At 37.9% G+C, this 17,315-nt stretch overlaps 1 protein-coding gene across 4 annotated transcripts in view; it reads right to left on the reverse strand.

Moving 5' to 3' along the window:
* ercc6 (excision repair cross-complementation group 6) overlaps nucleotides 1-17,315 on the reverse strand; it is a 57,357-nt gene that overhangs the window by 39,726 nt on the left and 316 nt on the right. For 3 of the 4 annotated variants that reach the window (XM_048616318.1, XM_048616316.1, XM_048616317.1), the window contains exons 2-5: nucleotides 15,921-16,368; nucleotides 14,808-14,928; nucleotides 13,720-13,825; nucleotides 9,519-10,218 (exon numbers count right to left, since the gene is read on the reverse strand). In XM_048616318.1, coding sequence (XP_048472275.1) covers nucleotides 9,519-10,218; nucleotides 13,720-13,825; nucleotides 14,808-14,928; nucleotides 15,921-16,351 — 1,358 coding nt within the window. In that variant the 5' untranslated portion in view covers nucleotides 16,352-16,368. Of the gene's footprint in view, nucleotides 1-9,518; nucleotides 10,219-12,504; nucleotides 12,603-13,719; nucleotides 13,826-14,807; nucleotides 14,929-15,920; nucleotides 16,369-17,315 lie in introns of those variants that run through there. The other variant, XM_048616320.1, reaches the window with a different exon arrangement.

Below are 17,315 nucleotides of genomic sequence, written 5' to 3' on the forward strand. Positions count from 1 at the left end.
CCTGCCATCACCAGCACAGAGCAACAGCAGTGTGTATCATCTACAAGATGAAATGCAGGAAATCCCCAACGCTCCTTAGACAGTACCTTCCAAACCTATAACTGTAACTATTTACAAAGACAACTGCAGTAGATACATGAGAACGTCACAATGGCCAAGTTCTTCTTCGAGCCACTCACCATCCTCACTTGAAAAAAAAATTGCCTTTCCTTCAGTCGCTGGGTCAATATACTGGCAAGTCCTAAATCCACTCCAGCTTGAATAGAGATTGAATCCTGTGATATTGGCATAAATTTGACCCATATGGGCCATCCAGCTAACTGACCTGACTGGGTTCCACGCCTCCTCTCCCCCCAGGTTTACTGTGGCAATGTTCATTTTCACATGCATGTTGTAATCTTACCAACTGCTACTGCCATGTGTTCAAAGGATGTACAAGTGCATATTCAATCTACTTCCCCACATTACAAACATACCTTCCTTGACCACCAAGTGCCAGAGTGGGACTCGAACCTGGAGCCTCTGGCTCAGACATAAGGATTTTACTGCTGCACCACAAGACATTCCAGGGTCAAAACCAGAATTGGTTTGTTGAGCTTAATAGTGACTTTCAGTTCTTAATGTCCTGTTGCACAGGAAAACCTCCCGTATCCTCAGCATTTTGGACTTGCTATAATGGGAAAGGGAAACAACGCTGGCAATAAGCTACCCCATACTCAAGGTACAGCATCTACATTCTGCTGTGAAACCATTCTCAAACAGACTCAGATACACCCTCACCTGAAGAAAGGCTGTGAGCTGCAGAAGCTAAACAAAAATGGTGGGAAATAAATTTGCCACTCAGATTTTTTTTAAAGATAATTGCACTCTACAATACATTGTTACTGATCATAATGAAGAAGCAAAGAGCTTGTATTGTTTTTGCATAAGATTTAAAGTCCTGGAAGACCAATGAGGGCAGATTTCAGAGCAGTGAAAGCAGTTTCAGTTGCATTTTCTGTTTCTTTTAGAGTATAATATCCTAACATTCATAAGCAGAAACTGCTCCACTATAAAAGGATAATAAGAACTGGAATTTGATTCTTAAGTGTTATTTTTGCTGGCTCCATACTGCGTTTTTAATATTGCTAGTGTGTTTAAGCAATTTCTCATCCATTTAAAACAACACAGCATTCTCAACTGACTTCTCTAATTCAGTAGATTAAGATGTTCAATGCAATTGGTGCGCCATCTTACTTTTATGGCATAATTGAGTGGGTTTAATTGATGTGTCTTGACTGTCATAAGACAAGCTTTTATTGGCACAGATATCATCTAGCAAAATTAAGATTGATAAAGCTAATTGTACACTGGAGTGAGAAATTAAAGGTGTGCACAGAGAATTTAAGATAGTTTCCCTTGTCCAACTCCCAGTATGGCTATTTTGACAAGCATGCACCCTCACTCATTTTAAGCTTTTACAAACACTTGCTGTGTAATTAGTTTGACAGATAAAACATAAACTTCAAATTTAAGAAATATACATTACAATATAGAATCAGAATGTTGAGAATGTGAATTGAATTAGTCACTTGGGAAATGTGCAGAGCTTGAAAGACCCAAACTCATACCTGACATTGTACATAACTAAAGCATATTTTCATTGGTAGCACAAAGGGTGTAGTTAGTTTTCTCTGACAAATACTCAACATTCCTCTGCATTCTAACATGCTCAAGGAAGCACAGGATCCTTGAACACTGTATCAAATTATCTTACAACTAATTAACCATTTGCATTTTCTTGAAACAGTTCTGCCCAATCCAATAGTGCAGACTTATAAAGAAGAATGTTGTAATATGGACACATATTAATGGAATATTATATAATGCTATACAAATACACTGGCATACAAATGTATAACAACAGCACATCAGGTATATTAATAGTGTTGTGCTTTGGCAATGAATGGGGTACATGACATATTTTGTTGCAGACAAATCATCAATTAGGCAAGAATGACAACTGTGATTTGGGAATTTCAATCAGTGCTCTTCATACAACATTTACCAACGGCCCTCATATGAATTTGATAATAAAATCCATCAATGCATCAAATATGTCAGTGTCAAAAATCAAGAATATCCCTGGAATTAATAATTCATGAAAATGGAAAGAAAATACATCACTAAATAAGCTTTCATTGTGCTTCTAATTCACTATAAATCATTATCCATGGTAAAGCTATTACTTAAAAATGTTTTATAATTTGTGGTAGAACATCCCTAAGTTCATTCAGTCATGCCTGTTTCTCTGCTGATCGAGGTTTAGTTGCAAAAAAGAGGTATGATGGGATTATATCAAAGTATATAACATTCAGGGAAGGGAGGCATAGACTGAATTAACATGTTCTACTTAATAGGCAATGTTTCTCCAATGATAACAATATAGTAGAAAAGTCAGATGCTTTAAAAGTGAAATTTAGCAGGAACGAGTCAATACAGCTCAAACAGCAAGAAAAAAATTGCACAGAATCATAAATGATACTCTGTTGCAGACTTTTTTTTTACAAATAAGAGTAATGCATTATGATAATTAATGGAGATTTAGAATTTATTTGTAACTAAAGTACACTATACACAGGAAGGCTGGACACATTGTGCGTGCTCTGCCAATAGAAGCTACTGCTGCATAAGATTAAATTCCTCTTTCAATCTGCAGTCCCACGCTAACAGATGTTAGCCAGATTTGACGGTTTCCCCTAATGCTCTCCTGCCACTCCTAACCCTGGCTAACTTGGCAAGAAATTCAAATGGCATGTCAATGGCCATCAGAAATGCAAATGTTATATGTTGTAATTACATAACCATTCACAAACTTTAAAAGAATTACTAGAAACTTTAAATTACAAGACAGGATTTTAGGACAGAGGGTTACAAACTAATGACCAGCATCTTATGAGTTGTGAAATTTCTAATTTAGTGACCACAGTCACATCACTTCTATTTGTTGCTTCAAATTGCAAAAACAGCACTGTTTTCTTTTGAAGTAGAAACAAAGTGCTGGAGAAACACAGCAGGTCTGGCAGCATCTGTGGAGACAGAAACAAAGTTAACGCTTTCAGTCCAATATGACCCTGAATATGACTCTTCTTTGGAACCAATGAAGAGACATTAAAAACCATATTGGACTCTATATGTTAATTCTGTTTTTGATTCCATGGACGCTGTCCAACCTGCCGAGATGCTCCAGAACTTTGTTATGTTTTCAGATCTCCAGCACACCCAGTACTTTGCTTTTATTTGACTGCCTTCCACGAGTGGTTGACATTGGTTTTTGGAACGGGTGAAATTTACAAGTGCTCTCCCACACAGAAACGTTTGCAAGCAATTTCTTTTGCAGACTAGTTCATAATCCTGAGTTAATTTACATTTTACCCCAGAAGATCATTTTTTTCTCTGCTACTGAATACAGATACTTTTATTTAAAAAAGATACCAATTTTATATTTAATATACAACATTAACTTCAAATTTGAAATCTGCCTCACAGATGATAACTAAGATTCAGTCTATAACAAAAGAAAAATTAGTAAAAAGATGTATAGAATCTATAAAAGTTGTAAAATCCATAATCCTCTTAATTCGAAGTTGCTTCATTCAAATTGTCAATTCTAATTGAAATTTGGCAAAGTTAAATCATTGTGCTGTTTTATTCAAAATATTTATCTTAAACTACTGGATAATTTTGAATGGTTTCAGCAGAAAGAATCTTTCTGAATTAAAAGGAGCAAACCGTAATTGCTACATTATAAAAAGTAAACTTTCAAAATAATCTGAAAAGTGACAGTTAAAATAACATTTTTTTTGCAGACTGACAGCATTTACAGCTTGGTTTTTCATATTTGCTGAGCTGTAAAAGCTATAGATCTTTGCGCATTGGGGCACTGATGAGATTGCCTCTCCCCTCACAGCAATTCCTTGCAGACTTTATTTTAATATATCACTTCAAACTTCAGGGATACTAGATGTCATGTATATTTGCAAAATGTTGGAAAATTAAACTGCTTGTATTGAAGTAGTCATTCACTTACAAAAATCTGAGGACAAAAGTCTTAGGCAATTGTTTGTGCTGTCTTACAATCTTGCCATAAGCTTTGAATCAGAACGTGTATCTGTTCATGATTTCAGTGCCTGTAGCAAATCCAGTGGGCTTTTAAGTGAACTTTTAAGAATACCTAAATTCACATTTCTAATATATTTAAGAAGCTTCCATGTTTGATTGCACCACCTGTTCATAAATTGTCAATTCCTGTTGTAATTTATTTTGTCACACTTCTGTTAACTGAACTTCCTGTGTTTACAATTACAATGGAAACTGCCACTGCAAACATGCTATGATGTAATTACACACTACAAACAAGTCATGCCATAGTGCCAGTTTGGTATTTTCCAATTCCTCAGCCTATACTGTAAAGCAATGTGCCTACACTCTAATCCCCAAATCGATATCTGTTATCCAGAAATAATATCATAAAATTTAACACTGTTTAATAAAGTCAGGGTAGAATGTATGACTTCTAAATCGAAGCTGAAATGGAGGTTGAACTGAATTGACATATTCTGATCCTATTCATTCCAACCTCTTACTGCAATTCACCCAAACACTGCACCTAGTCTTCACATCCTGTGTACAACATGGGACTTTGACCAATAGTATAAAATACATATCTACAATTGGGGAAAGTCAAAATTTAATCTTAGGTTTTGATGGAATTCAAACTCCTCACCTTAAATCCGCACTCTACTACAGAAACTGATATCACAAACATGGCATCTTTTACACCACAATTACATTAAATTTAGGACTATTTTTGAATGGTTTAACGTACTGATCATTTTCTAATCCCTCGAAACCTGTCACTACCTAGTGATAATAAATGCAGTTCCACAGAATCTTATCAAGACATCTCAGAAAACTTCACAAACAATAGTTGCTGTTTACTAGACAAAAACAGGGTTTAATTATGCACAAAAAAATCCCACGACTCAAACGAGACTAATAACTCAGCAATTCATTCAAGTTAAAATTTGCATTTTACATAAGTAATAGCCAGCAAAAGAGTCTTAAATTTATATTAAGTTAAAGTCTGATCACTTTAACTTTGTTTCACTGTTGGGGGTGGAGTGGTTATACATCGTATACTTGACAATAGACTAATAGGGACCAGTAACCTTACAAGTATCATTTTCAGCCAACAAGATACACAGATAAATCAATGGAAATAAACAAACTTTCCATATTGTTCAGAAAATTGGAAGTTGAGTTCTTTGCACTAGCTCAAATTTCTTTGGAGGAAATGTAAGGAAGGACTTTCAGCACTTCTCACAAATAAAGTTTTTCAATAAGATGCTTGAAGGGGCACTGCAGTAAAATCTATGGGGATCACAAAGTCAGTTCTGATCAATGACTTCCAAATGTGAGCAAAATCACGTGCGCCGTTCAATCGCTGATGTCAATCTCTTTTAAGCTTTTAACTACTCTATCGTATCACGTGCCACTTCACTGTTTAGATATTCTAATTCTACTTGTTTTGTGTCAAACTCATTCAAATTATAATCATGAATAAAACCAAAAATTCATCAAATGTTTGACTTGGGAATTCATTCTTACAACTTAAGCTACTTGGTACATCATACAAGTAACCAGCATTTTTTTTTTTTGCTTTCGCATGGTAAGCGAGTAACAGAAGGCTTCATTTCAAGCAAACAGACTTGTTGCAGAATATAAAAAAAAAGTATCATTTCATTTTGGACAAGTCATCAAGTAATAGTCTTTTTTTATCCTTCATCAGGATTACTGCATGGGGTTTGCAAACTTACCGGTACATAAGGCGTAACAGATGAACATAGAAAAGTAGAGTACAGGTATTTCTGCTATAATGCGTGTTTCGTTAACACTAATTGCCTGTAATGCGACTGATGAATGGTGGACACTGTTTGGTAAAAGCAAACTTTCTGCTGTACAGGTATAGCGATTTTCTACAGCGATTTCCCTATAACGCGATTTTCTATGGCAGAACTGTATGCGATATTCCATATGTGGCCTATCTAAAGTTCTATACAGCTGCAACATGACTTGCCAATTTTTATACTCTTCCCCCTGACCAATCCAGGCAAGCATGCCATGTGCCTTCTTTGCCACTTTATCCACTTGTGTTGCCACTTTAGGGAGCTATGAACTTGAACCCCAGGATCCCTCTGCAAATCAATTCACTTCATGGTCCTGCCATTTACTGTTACTTTCCACTTGCGTTTGACCTCCCAAAATGCTTCACCTCACACTTGTACAGATTAAACTCCAAATGCCATTTCTCTGCCCAACTTTCCAACTGATCTATAACCTGCTATATCCTTTGATAACGTTTCTCACCAACTACAACACCGCCAATTTTTGTGCCATCTGCAAACTTACTAATCAGACTACCCACATTTTCATATTTTCAAACAACAGAAGTCTCAGCACTGATCCCTGCGGAGCACCACTGGTCAATGACTGGCAGTCAGAAAAACACCCCTCCACAGCTAACCTGTGCCTTACAATAAATAACCAATTTTGTATCCAACTTGGATACAACTCACCATGGATTCCATGAGGCTTAATCTTCTGGACCAGCTTACTATGAGAGAGCTTAAAAAAAGTGTTCATTCAATATCAATGTTGCACTGGTCATTCATAATAACTTTCACTAAATTCACACAATCTCGACTATGGAACTTTAATTTCCATGAAGAACTTGACACAGATGTCGCAGTAATGTTACAACTGGAAACTATTTGACATCCACTTTAATCAGTATAATTTATCCAAGTACATTCAAATAAAAAAAATGTCCAGTTTGACAGCATTATACTTTAGTTGGAAGAAAAGTCAAGTATGAAAGAGTGGTATAGTAACCTAGATACAAGCAAACCCTCTCAAGTCCATTTTATGAATTGAAGGGTCTAGCATCCAGGTTCCTCAGGAACACAGCATTCGTAAGATAATTATGGCTGAGGAAGTGAGAAAAAGCTCCTTCTGTTTCATCCAACTGGAAAGATCTACAGTCCATCTATTTCAGCATCTCACTGCTTGTCAAGCAATTTCTGCATTCACTGCTTTATCTGCGAGTCCATTTCACGTGTTAATCAACGTTTGCACGGAAAACTTGCAAAAAGGCACATGGTTTTTCTTCATCCACCAATTCCCAAGGTCTATCTAGTTTACTTCCCATCATTCTGGGACTTGTGTGACAAAATGATGATGTAATCATTCAGTAATCAAAGGAGGTGATCTCTATGAATCAGTTTACAATGAACCCAGACGCTCCCATGGTACAGTGGTAGTGTCCCTAACTCTGTGCCAGAAAATCTGGTTTCAAGTACCATGCAGATGCATTGTAATATATCCAAGCAAGTTAGAATCATAGAATCCCTATAGTGTGGAAGCAGGCCATTTGGCCCATTGAGTCCACACTGACCCTTCGAAGAGCATATCAACCAGATCCACCCACCCTACCCTATCCTTGTAACCTTGCATTTCCCATTATTAATCTACCTAACCTACATATTCCTGTTTAGCAATTTAGCATGGCCAATCCATCTATACCACATATATTTTTAATTTTAATCGAAAGAAAGTTGATTTAAAAATAACTTACAACAGATCCAGACAGTGGAAAAGCCCAGCGGTGAAAAGTCATACCATATGTCAAATTACTTACGACAGTCCTAAATTTATTTTTCATTTGGTTCAAACTGTATCTCATGTCCTGCTCTCATAAGTTAAAGCGATATGTAGTTTTATCACACTTCAATTTTTAAATTATCCTACGTTGCTTTATAAAATCATCTCATTCATTTTTTTCTTTGAAGGCTGTAAACCCACATTTTTCTAGGCTCTCCTTATACATTTATCCTGTGCTGCTTGGGACCGGCCTCGGAATCTTGTTCAACAAAACAGCAGTAACAGTCTAGATACCAGAGTCAACTGGAAACCTAAGTTCTACCAGTGATTACTAATGAGTAACTAGATGCATATTTAGAGTGATGAAAAGAAAGCTGAAATACATTTACTATAACACTAAACTCCAAATAACAGCAAATATAGTTTTATAATGGACTAAAAATTTCTCTCAAGCTTTAAAGAGGCAAAATATGGTGAATGTTGGAGGAAACGTCTTAATTTCTAGGGTTAAAAAAGTGAAGCTATCAAACACTTGAGGAGAGATGTCACATATTGTGAATAGCTTCACACCCAACACATAATACTTAGGGCTTTACAACTGTCAGGAAAAATAACCAACTCAACCCAATCATGGCTACAATCATGTAACATCTGCACACTGATTCCATTCTGGTTGATAGCCTGCCCCACAATTCTGAAAGAATAGAATTTGAAAGAATTTTTTTTTGTAATTATAATGTTTCTGACTAGTATCAACATTTGGGTCAGGTTATACCACCAACTGAACGGGTTCAAGTTAATTTGGCTGCAGAAAACTGGAAATGTGACAGAGTTTTTCAACTCATAAGTGCCAGACAATGACCATTTCAATCAGCAGATCCATCACCGCCATGGCATTACCATCAATGAATCCTCAATGATCAAAAATCTGGCAGTTATCATAGAAACTATATCAGACAGCAATGCAAGTATTTTGGTAACATGAGCAGATCAGAGGCAAGGAAGGCAACGGTTCAAGGTGGCAACAGTGGCTTAACCACCATCTTCTTTGGGGAAACTAGTGATGGGCAACAAATCCTGGCCAAGCCAGTGAATAAAAAAGCCTTGCATTTTTCAGCGTGCTTGTTAACAGCAAATGGCTTGTTGTCAGTAAGTCTTATACAAAAATGGTGGTAAATGACTGAAAAAGTTAAATTTACCAAAACCTAAACAGAAATATTAAAAGTACTTTATCTTTAAGCTGTCTGTGGCACTGGGAGGAGGGTCCTTTAGATTGACATTACTTCCCCCAATTTGTTTCTTTAGTATACTCATGTTCATTCAATCTTTCATCTGTTAAAAAGCCATGTACTGATCTAGTGTCTTTCACAAATATTGGTTGTTCAAAGCACTTTACAACCAATGAGGTACTTTTATTTTGAACAGCGTAGTCACTGTTTTAATGTAGGAAATGTGACAACGTCTCACAAACAGCAATGTGATAGTGACCATAAAATCTGTTTTTGAGATGTTGCCTGAGGGATTGGGCAGTGCACCAGGCTGAACAGCACCTGGGAATTTTTACATCCACTCAAACAGACGTATGGGGCTTGGTTAAACACTGGATCTGAAAAAGTAGCACATTCTCTGAACTGGAGTGTCAGCGTTAATCTTTGTGCTGAAGCCCTAATGAGCGTCTTGAACATTAAATCTTGCAACTCAGAGATGGGAGAGCGCCCAACTGAGCCATGGTTGACAGAACAATGAATGATTCAATATTTAATTCTGAAACATATCTGCTGATAGAGACCCGTTAGTGTAAAAGTAAATTTCTTTACCTCAATCTTTTCCTGTAGAGCTCCTCATTTCCATCATCCTTGTGCGCTTTTATCCTGCCTCTCGATTCATCTTCTCCTGAGCTTGGTGAAAAAGCTTCACCCGAGTGGTCGTGTTTTTGCCTTTTCTTTGCCGCTTTCTTAAATCTGCCATTATCAGATACTTCATCATTGCTGTTACCAATTTCATCTGGATAAAGTAACTCCTCATCAGGAACATAAAGTGACTCTTCACTGTCTGAGCCTTTGCCTTCTTGCCCTCTCAGCAGATCTTGCAGGGTATTTTTCTTGGCTGGAGCACCGGCCTTAAATTTAATCTCAAGAGTCTTGCGCTGCAGTTTCTGCAAATGTTTTTTCAGTTTGCGGTCTGTTCTTGACACAGTGCTATTTTTCTTCGGGAAACCTTTTGGATTTTGAGTTTTGCCAACTGATATCTTAGTTTCGGCCTGGTCAGGAACTGGTTTTCTCTGCTTGGCTCTTTTCGTGAAAGACTTCCTCCGTATCGCAGCCATTTTTGCCTGATCAGCCAGATACTTCTCAAAATCAGATGCATCATTCAGCATGATCTTGCGAGGCTCCTTTTTTGTTTCTTTCTGAGGTATTTTAGTGCCAAAAGGTGTCATCTGTCCAGTGCGGATTAGATGTTCCCATTCTGTTTCTTGTGCCGGCATTAACATACTTCCTAACGATGAAGGACCTGGTTCTGACAAGGACATTCATAGAATACCATCAAATGCAACAAGAATTTACCTGCTTTTGACATAAATATTTCCTGTGTGGTGTGCACAAGAATGTGATTTTTTAGCATTCAAAATAATGTTTCAACTCTGGTGCCAAGTAATGTGCACTAAGGATAGTCTCAACTGTTTACAGATGTGCAACTTTGTATTGGCATTTCATTCATACATATGAATATATGGAATACAAGTTTCTAATCTGCATTTCCTGTTGTAGGAAACTGAGCACTTCTTGTGCTTTGAATAGCATGCAGTATCACTATATCCTAGGGGTTTACTAAAGCCTCCTCTATCTCTCTTCAGGTACCAAAGCCTAAGAGGGTATTGGTGACCATGGACTTCCAGGTGCTGGTCCAGGATTATGTTTGTCAACACACTGCAGAAGCTTGTAGTTGCATTCTGCAGGTTACAGCTGATCAGTAGACACACTTGCTTTTTCTGTTTGCCACTGGTGAATAGGAAAGATTTGCAGGGTGATTATCCATCTACTTGGCTAAGTTATAAATGCACCTTTTGTGGTTATCAAGTCCCAGAATGAGACTCAAATCCAGAGATCCTGACTGAGATAGTGGCTACACACTGTGCAACAAGATACCAGCAAAGAGTCCTCTATCCTGATCCATTGATAACCTCAAAGTCAGCAGGTGAAATGTATCCATTTAAGATGAGTAGCGTAGTCCTCAATTCTGTCTAGTTTTATTCCTTTATACCAATACAAAACCACCGAATGCAGTCATAGTGGGGAAAAGAAAATTAATCTAATACTTGGAGTGCTCCCTGAGGGGCAATGGATTGCCAAATTCTGATCTTGTATAAAACACAAGGTATGAAAATGAGAACCAATACACCACAGGTGAAAAATAATCAAAATGTGGGTTTATGCACTGAGAAAACTAGAATGGAAATGACAGGATATCACAGGATAAAAGAAGGCAGCTTAGAGGTTAGAACACATATCAAAAAGAGTAAATAATGAAAAGTTCAGACATGCATTGACTTACTCAAACACAATGTTTAATTCAAAACTAAATTTTCGCTACCTATCCCATCATTAAACTCTTCGGTTAAGTGAAAGGTTCAATGTTATGTTCAACAATTGCTGCAATCGAAAACCAATATGATTTGTTCCTCAATTTTTTTTCAGAAATGGCAAAATTAAACACTTTAATTACAACAGATAGATACAAAAGACAAGACAACATAATTAGGCTGTCTCATTTTTTTCTAAAGCCACTTGGCTCCAGGGATGAGATATATGCATTGAATATATGTTGGCTATTCCATTCATGCCTATGTTCCACACTTCTGTGGACAAGAGACCAGGAACTTACGTTGTTTAGGTCATCAGGAATGAAAGTCAAAACATATCTGACAAATAAATCAGCTAATAAGCAATGAAAGTTTGATAGCATTTTAAGCATATTGAATATTATAGAAAAGGGAATAGGTAGACCAGAAACATGGGAGGTGAGTGCCAGACTAGTGCCCTCATAAAGAGAAACAGTAGCCTGGGGACCTGAAAGCTTAGCACTAGCTAGGAATAGGACCCTCAGGCACGTTGCAACATTCACTCTTATACTTGTGTTATTTCATAAAATTATTTACCACAAATGCTGATCACTCAATCCAATTGTAAATCAAATTTTAATATGATGATAATGAAATAAACATGTCTCTACAGGATGAACTTAAAATAAATACTAATAGAGTTGGGATAGAAAGGGAAATGTCATGTTCTTGAATTTACAAAACACCTTTGATAAGATACCGGATAATAGGCTGATGGCAAAGATTAGGGTATCGGGAGACACAGAACAAATAGCTGAATAGATAGTAAGTTGGCTAAAGACCAGAAAGCAGGCAGCACGGGAAACAAATGATTATTTAGACTGATTGAAAGAAGGTAGCAAGCAGTGTTCAGAGCAGTGCTGGGATCACTGTTACACATAATTTGTACCTATAAATAAGTAAACCAATATCAAAATTTGGCAAACAGGGATAAAATTAATACCGAGAATGAATAACACAGGATTTTTGAAAAATTTGCAAATTGTGCATTTAAGCAGCAAAGAAATTTTAATACCGATAAACGGAAGATAGGCACATCGATAGCAAAAACAGAAATGTAACCTCCACATAATGCGAATGGAGTGGTACAGCAAAAAAATTAGAGTTTCAGGTAAACAAATTATTAAAAGCAGCATCACAGCTCAGTGAAGCATTTAAAAATTCCAATAAAGCATGGGTTTTACCTCAAGAGGAACACACTTGAAAAGTTATGAAGTAATGTCATTCTTGAACAGTGTCCTGGTCAGGCTATCTTAGCGTACAGTGTATCGTTCTGGTTTCCATACTAAACAAATGACATTGAAAATTGGAACAAATACAAAAAGACCCTTATAAGGACGGTACCTGAACTGAGAGATCACAGCTATAAGGGAAAATTGAACAGGGTGGGCTTTTCTCTTTAGAAAACAGAAGACTTGGAAAATAATGAACACATTGGATAATGCAGATGTGGAATGCTTCTACTTGTAGCAGAATTCAAAACTAGGAACCTTAAATAAAAAGTATCGACTAATGAATTCAAGATGGGTATTTGGGGAAATTTCTTTACTCAGAGAGTAGTTCCAGTCAGGAACTCACTACCACAACAAGTTGTGAAATAAGTAGCTTAGACACTTTCAAAAAAGAAACCAGACAAATAAATGAGCGTGAAGGCAATAGCAAGATATTCTGAAAGGTTAAGACAATGGAATGGGAGGAGACTCAAGTGAAACATCAACACAGACTGGTTAGGTCAAATAGCCTATCCTTATCCAGTGCCTTTTATGTAATTCTGTGTATAACTGAACTGAGCTCACTACCAGGAAGTTAAATTTGTCGTGCTGCTACATTTACTAAGTGTGATAGCAAATTGCTGGAGTATTTCAGTATCTACTTCATTCATTTTGCATCTTTGAGATAAACTGTGGAAAATTGAGAAGACAAATCAAAATTCCAAAATAAACAAGCACTGTCAAAATATGATAGCTGACAAATGGGACTAAAAGACCCTGGATCTTCCCAACATTAACATGATATTCTCACTAATGTCAAAACTGTGGATGTTTCAAGAATGTTTGGCAATACCAATCAGCCATACCAAATACTTATTGATATTTCTCAATCAACCTGTTTGGAAATGTTATTACACACCCTCTGCAGCAGGTGGGGCTTGAACCCAAGCCTTCTGGCTCAGAGGTACAGACTCTAAGGCTGCCCAACAGGAACCCTCACAGGGTACTTATTAAGAGGTAAACAATCAACGTTGATTGTCAAAATAAATCTGAAATCACAATGAAATTTTGTCAGTTACATAACTCTCTGATCTGTTTAGAAAAAGCATAGCAGACCTGAAGAAAAACTGACAGGTGAAAACCTATGTAAAGGAAATATTAAACTGTCGAGACCAGCCTTCTGTTTACCTTCATCGCAAGATTCATACTCGGCTTCAAGCTTCTGAATGTCGGCACCACTGAGCACGGCTTGGAGATGTTTCTGTTTGGCCCTTATCTTTTTCAACTGTCTCTCCTTAGGAACAGGGACAAAACAAAAGTGAAGCACCAGGGAGAATAATATTCACAAACTACTTGATCAGAAACAAGGATATTCCTGTTCAGTTGAAAACTGATAAGTTAAATGCTCTAAGAAAATATATATTGATTGGGAACACCCTGGATAAATACACCATTTGCAATAGATAGTGTGGAAGCAGCTCATTCGGCCCATCGAGTTCACACCTGACTCTCTGAAGAGTGTCCCCTCCAGACTCACCCCGCTATCTCATCCCTGCATCTCCCAAGGATAATCCTCCTAGCCGTCATATCCCTGGATACGATGGGCAACCTATCATGGCCAATCCACCTATCTTTGCACATCTTTGGCCTTTGGGAGGAAACCAGAGCACCAGGAGGAAACCCACAAAGACATGGGAGAACATGCAAACTCCACACAGTGTTGGCACCCCAGGATGGAATCGAACCTGGGTCCCTGGCACTGTGAGGCAATAATGCTAACCACTGAGCCACCGTGCTGCCCTACATGCAACTAGATCTTCTAATCACATGCAGGGTGCATTGTTTGATCTCTATTTAGGCCGTTGTCTTTCGTGATAGAGACCATGTAACTACCAGAACATCATAAATGCCTATTTAGTTCCCTTTAGGAAAGGAAATCTGCCATCCTTACCTGGCCTGTCTACACACGACTCCAGATCTGTAGCAACGCTTTGACTCTCAAATGCCCTCTGAAATGGCATATCACACCACTTTGCCGTGTTCAAGAAGGCGGCAGGTCAGCACCACCTTCTTAAGGGGCCTAGGGGTGAGCAATGAATGCTGGCCCAGCCAGCACTGCTCACACACACACCTCCACTAATGAAAAATTAAAGTGAAGGGAAAGATTTTTGAGTGAAAGTAATAGGATAAGTAACAATAATTTCTAATCTCAAGAAAACGATGAAAGGACGCACGCCACCTGAAGGGTGACACGAGAAACAGGAGAAGAACGGCACCTTGTTCTCTCTCTGTCTTTTCACAGACTCCAGCTTCCTCTTTACTTCCTTGCTCGCAGCAGCATGTGGAGTCAACTGCTCAATGATCTTATCTGTTTGCTTCAGACAGACAGTAGTGGACCTAAATTAAAAGATAAACACATTAATAACACTAACCTCACAAAACAGAAATACTTTGCACTAGAACTGCAGTGAAGAATGAATCCATACAGATTGATGCACAGCTAATGAAGCGCTGATGATGGGGCTGTCAACAATCGAGCATAGATGGGCTTCAATTCATGACTGCTGTCAAATTGACCGATTTAAGCTTAACTCATAATCTGATCACTGCATTCTGAAACATTGAACCAAATCTCACTGAGTTCCTTACGACTTCCCTTGCCCAATGTCCGAACTGGGCCTACTTCTTAATCTCCGCTCTGGTATGATTTGCTTCTAAAATCATTTATAGTGGTACTACGTTGGACAGGAATTGTTGACTCAAAAAGCCTCAGGGATTCCCGGTTTAAATCCTAAATGGACATGAAGAGATATCTCTGCTCACTAAATGACTCCGCTAGCACCCTGAATCAGATTGTTGGGTGTTTCTTACCTTGAGGATCCTCACCAACTTGGACATTTCTGGTGGTTCCCTGCCAACTGTGTGGTAGGAAAACCCTGGATCTCCAATTGAAAGCTGCAACATTCTTGCCAAAAGAAATCCAGAAATTTGAAGCCAGGTTTCCATTGGTAACTGATCACAGAGCAATTCCCATTGAAAGCCAACATTTGCAGCTTCTTCAAGCCCCAATCCATTAGGATCTGATTCCTGGCACAAGCTGAGGTGCAGAACTGGCAATGTGTCAGTTCTTTGGGTGGTAGAAACGTGGGAGCAAAAGCATGGCAGAATTTTTTTGGTAGCAGAAAATGTAATTCCAGCCACCTTCTAAATGATATTGCCACCGACATTTATGTTTAATGCAATGTCAAGTAGTATACTGATTTATAGTCTTGCCTAATCCATTACCTTAATCTGAATCATGCATATCAGTGAGAGTAAACATTGTAAATCTTTATTAGAAACTTTAAATTGAATTGCTTCATCCCAGTATCATTTAAAATGTTCAGTACCTCAGATCATCTAAAACAGAACAGTACTCTTTATCTGCTTCTGCTCTTTTGGCAGCTTGACTGGCTTCACTAATCGCTCTGTCCACTTGCTGAAGAACACCTTGCTCCAATACATCTTGGTCGTAGACATCGACTCCGAGACCTTGCAGCTCCAGAGCCTGGGCACTCTGATCCACGGCTTGGATCTGCTGCCGATCAATCTGGAGAACTTTCTGAGTGCTCCTTGTGTCAGCAGGCTGGAAGGCAGTGGAAGTGGACGGCCCACTATCAGAGGTGTCACAGTCAGCAGAAGCATCCAGATAATTAGCCGAGAATCCATTATCTTGAAAGATCTGGGGAGCCGGTGAGATGAAATGAGCTTCAGAATCTGCCACACCTGGTCTGTGACAACCTGCTGAATCATCAACTGCAGGAACTCCTGCAGTAGGCATTTTATACAATCTGTTAACTGGAAACACAGAGTGTATGGCTTTAGTAAGATTTTCAGCATGCAAGAAACATACAAGAACATCGTTCATGGCACACTGGCAGTGTCCCTACCTCTGGGTCACAAGGTTCAAGTCCACGGCACGTGGGTCCTAATATATCTTAATGGGATGCCTAGAAATATGCTTTTATTTCTTCCTCTATAAATAAAACAAATATTTGGAATATTTGCAACCCTTCATACCAAACTGCGCTCTCTGTAGAGTTTACAGGGACTCAGAAAATACTGTCTCAAATCTATGTAATTCAGTTTGAATGAAGTGTCAATAATCTGAAACATTAACTTTGCTTTTCTCTCCATACTGGTAACTTGGCTGGACTTGCATGTTTAATTTGTCTTAAACGTTCTGTTTAAGAAACATTATGCAAAGACATCAATACAACAACTGTGATCTACATCTGTTTATAGTTTATCTTCATCTCAATTAAAGCTTGGAAATAATTATGCTTATCAATTTATTCATAAAACTATTTAGGTAATTATTTTTGAATGAATATTCCACAGACATTATTCTCATAGTTTGTAAGCTTCAATCAAAATAAGCATAACTTCTACATTCACTTGTGCTAAGCAAACAGTTTACAGACAAGCAAAAAGGAACAAAGCAACAAAGACTGGAATACAAGCCATGTACCTATTTAACCCCAGTTCATAAAAATATTATCAGTTCATGTCTAATCTGGTTTAAAAACAGATTCCAAACTGGTACATTTTTAAATGTTTTTAATGAACGCAGATTCATGCATAATCCAGATTAATATAAGAACCTTGATCATCCTATGTTTAATCCGGATTAATACTTGAACTCAGACAGGTCTGCCATTAATCTGGATTAATACCGGAACCCATAGCAGTCTGTCATTAATCCGGATTAATACCTGAACCCATACCGGTCTGCTGTTAATCCG

The sequence above is a fragment of the Rhincodon typus genome, chromosome 34 (genome assembly GCF_021869965.1).
Source record: "Rhincodon typus isolate 14 chromosome 34, sRhiTyp1.1, whole genome shotgun sequence".
In the NCBI taxonomy this organism is placed as follows: Eukaryota; Metazoa; Chordata; class Chondrichthyes; order Orectolobiformes; family Rhincodontidae; genus Rhincodon; species Rhincodon typus.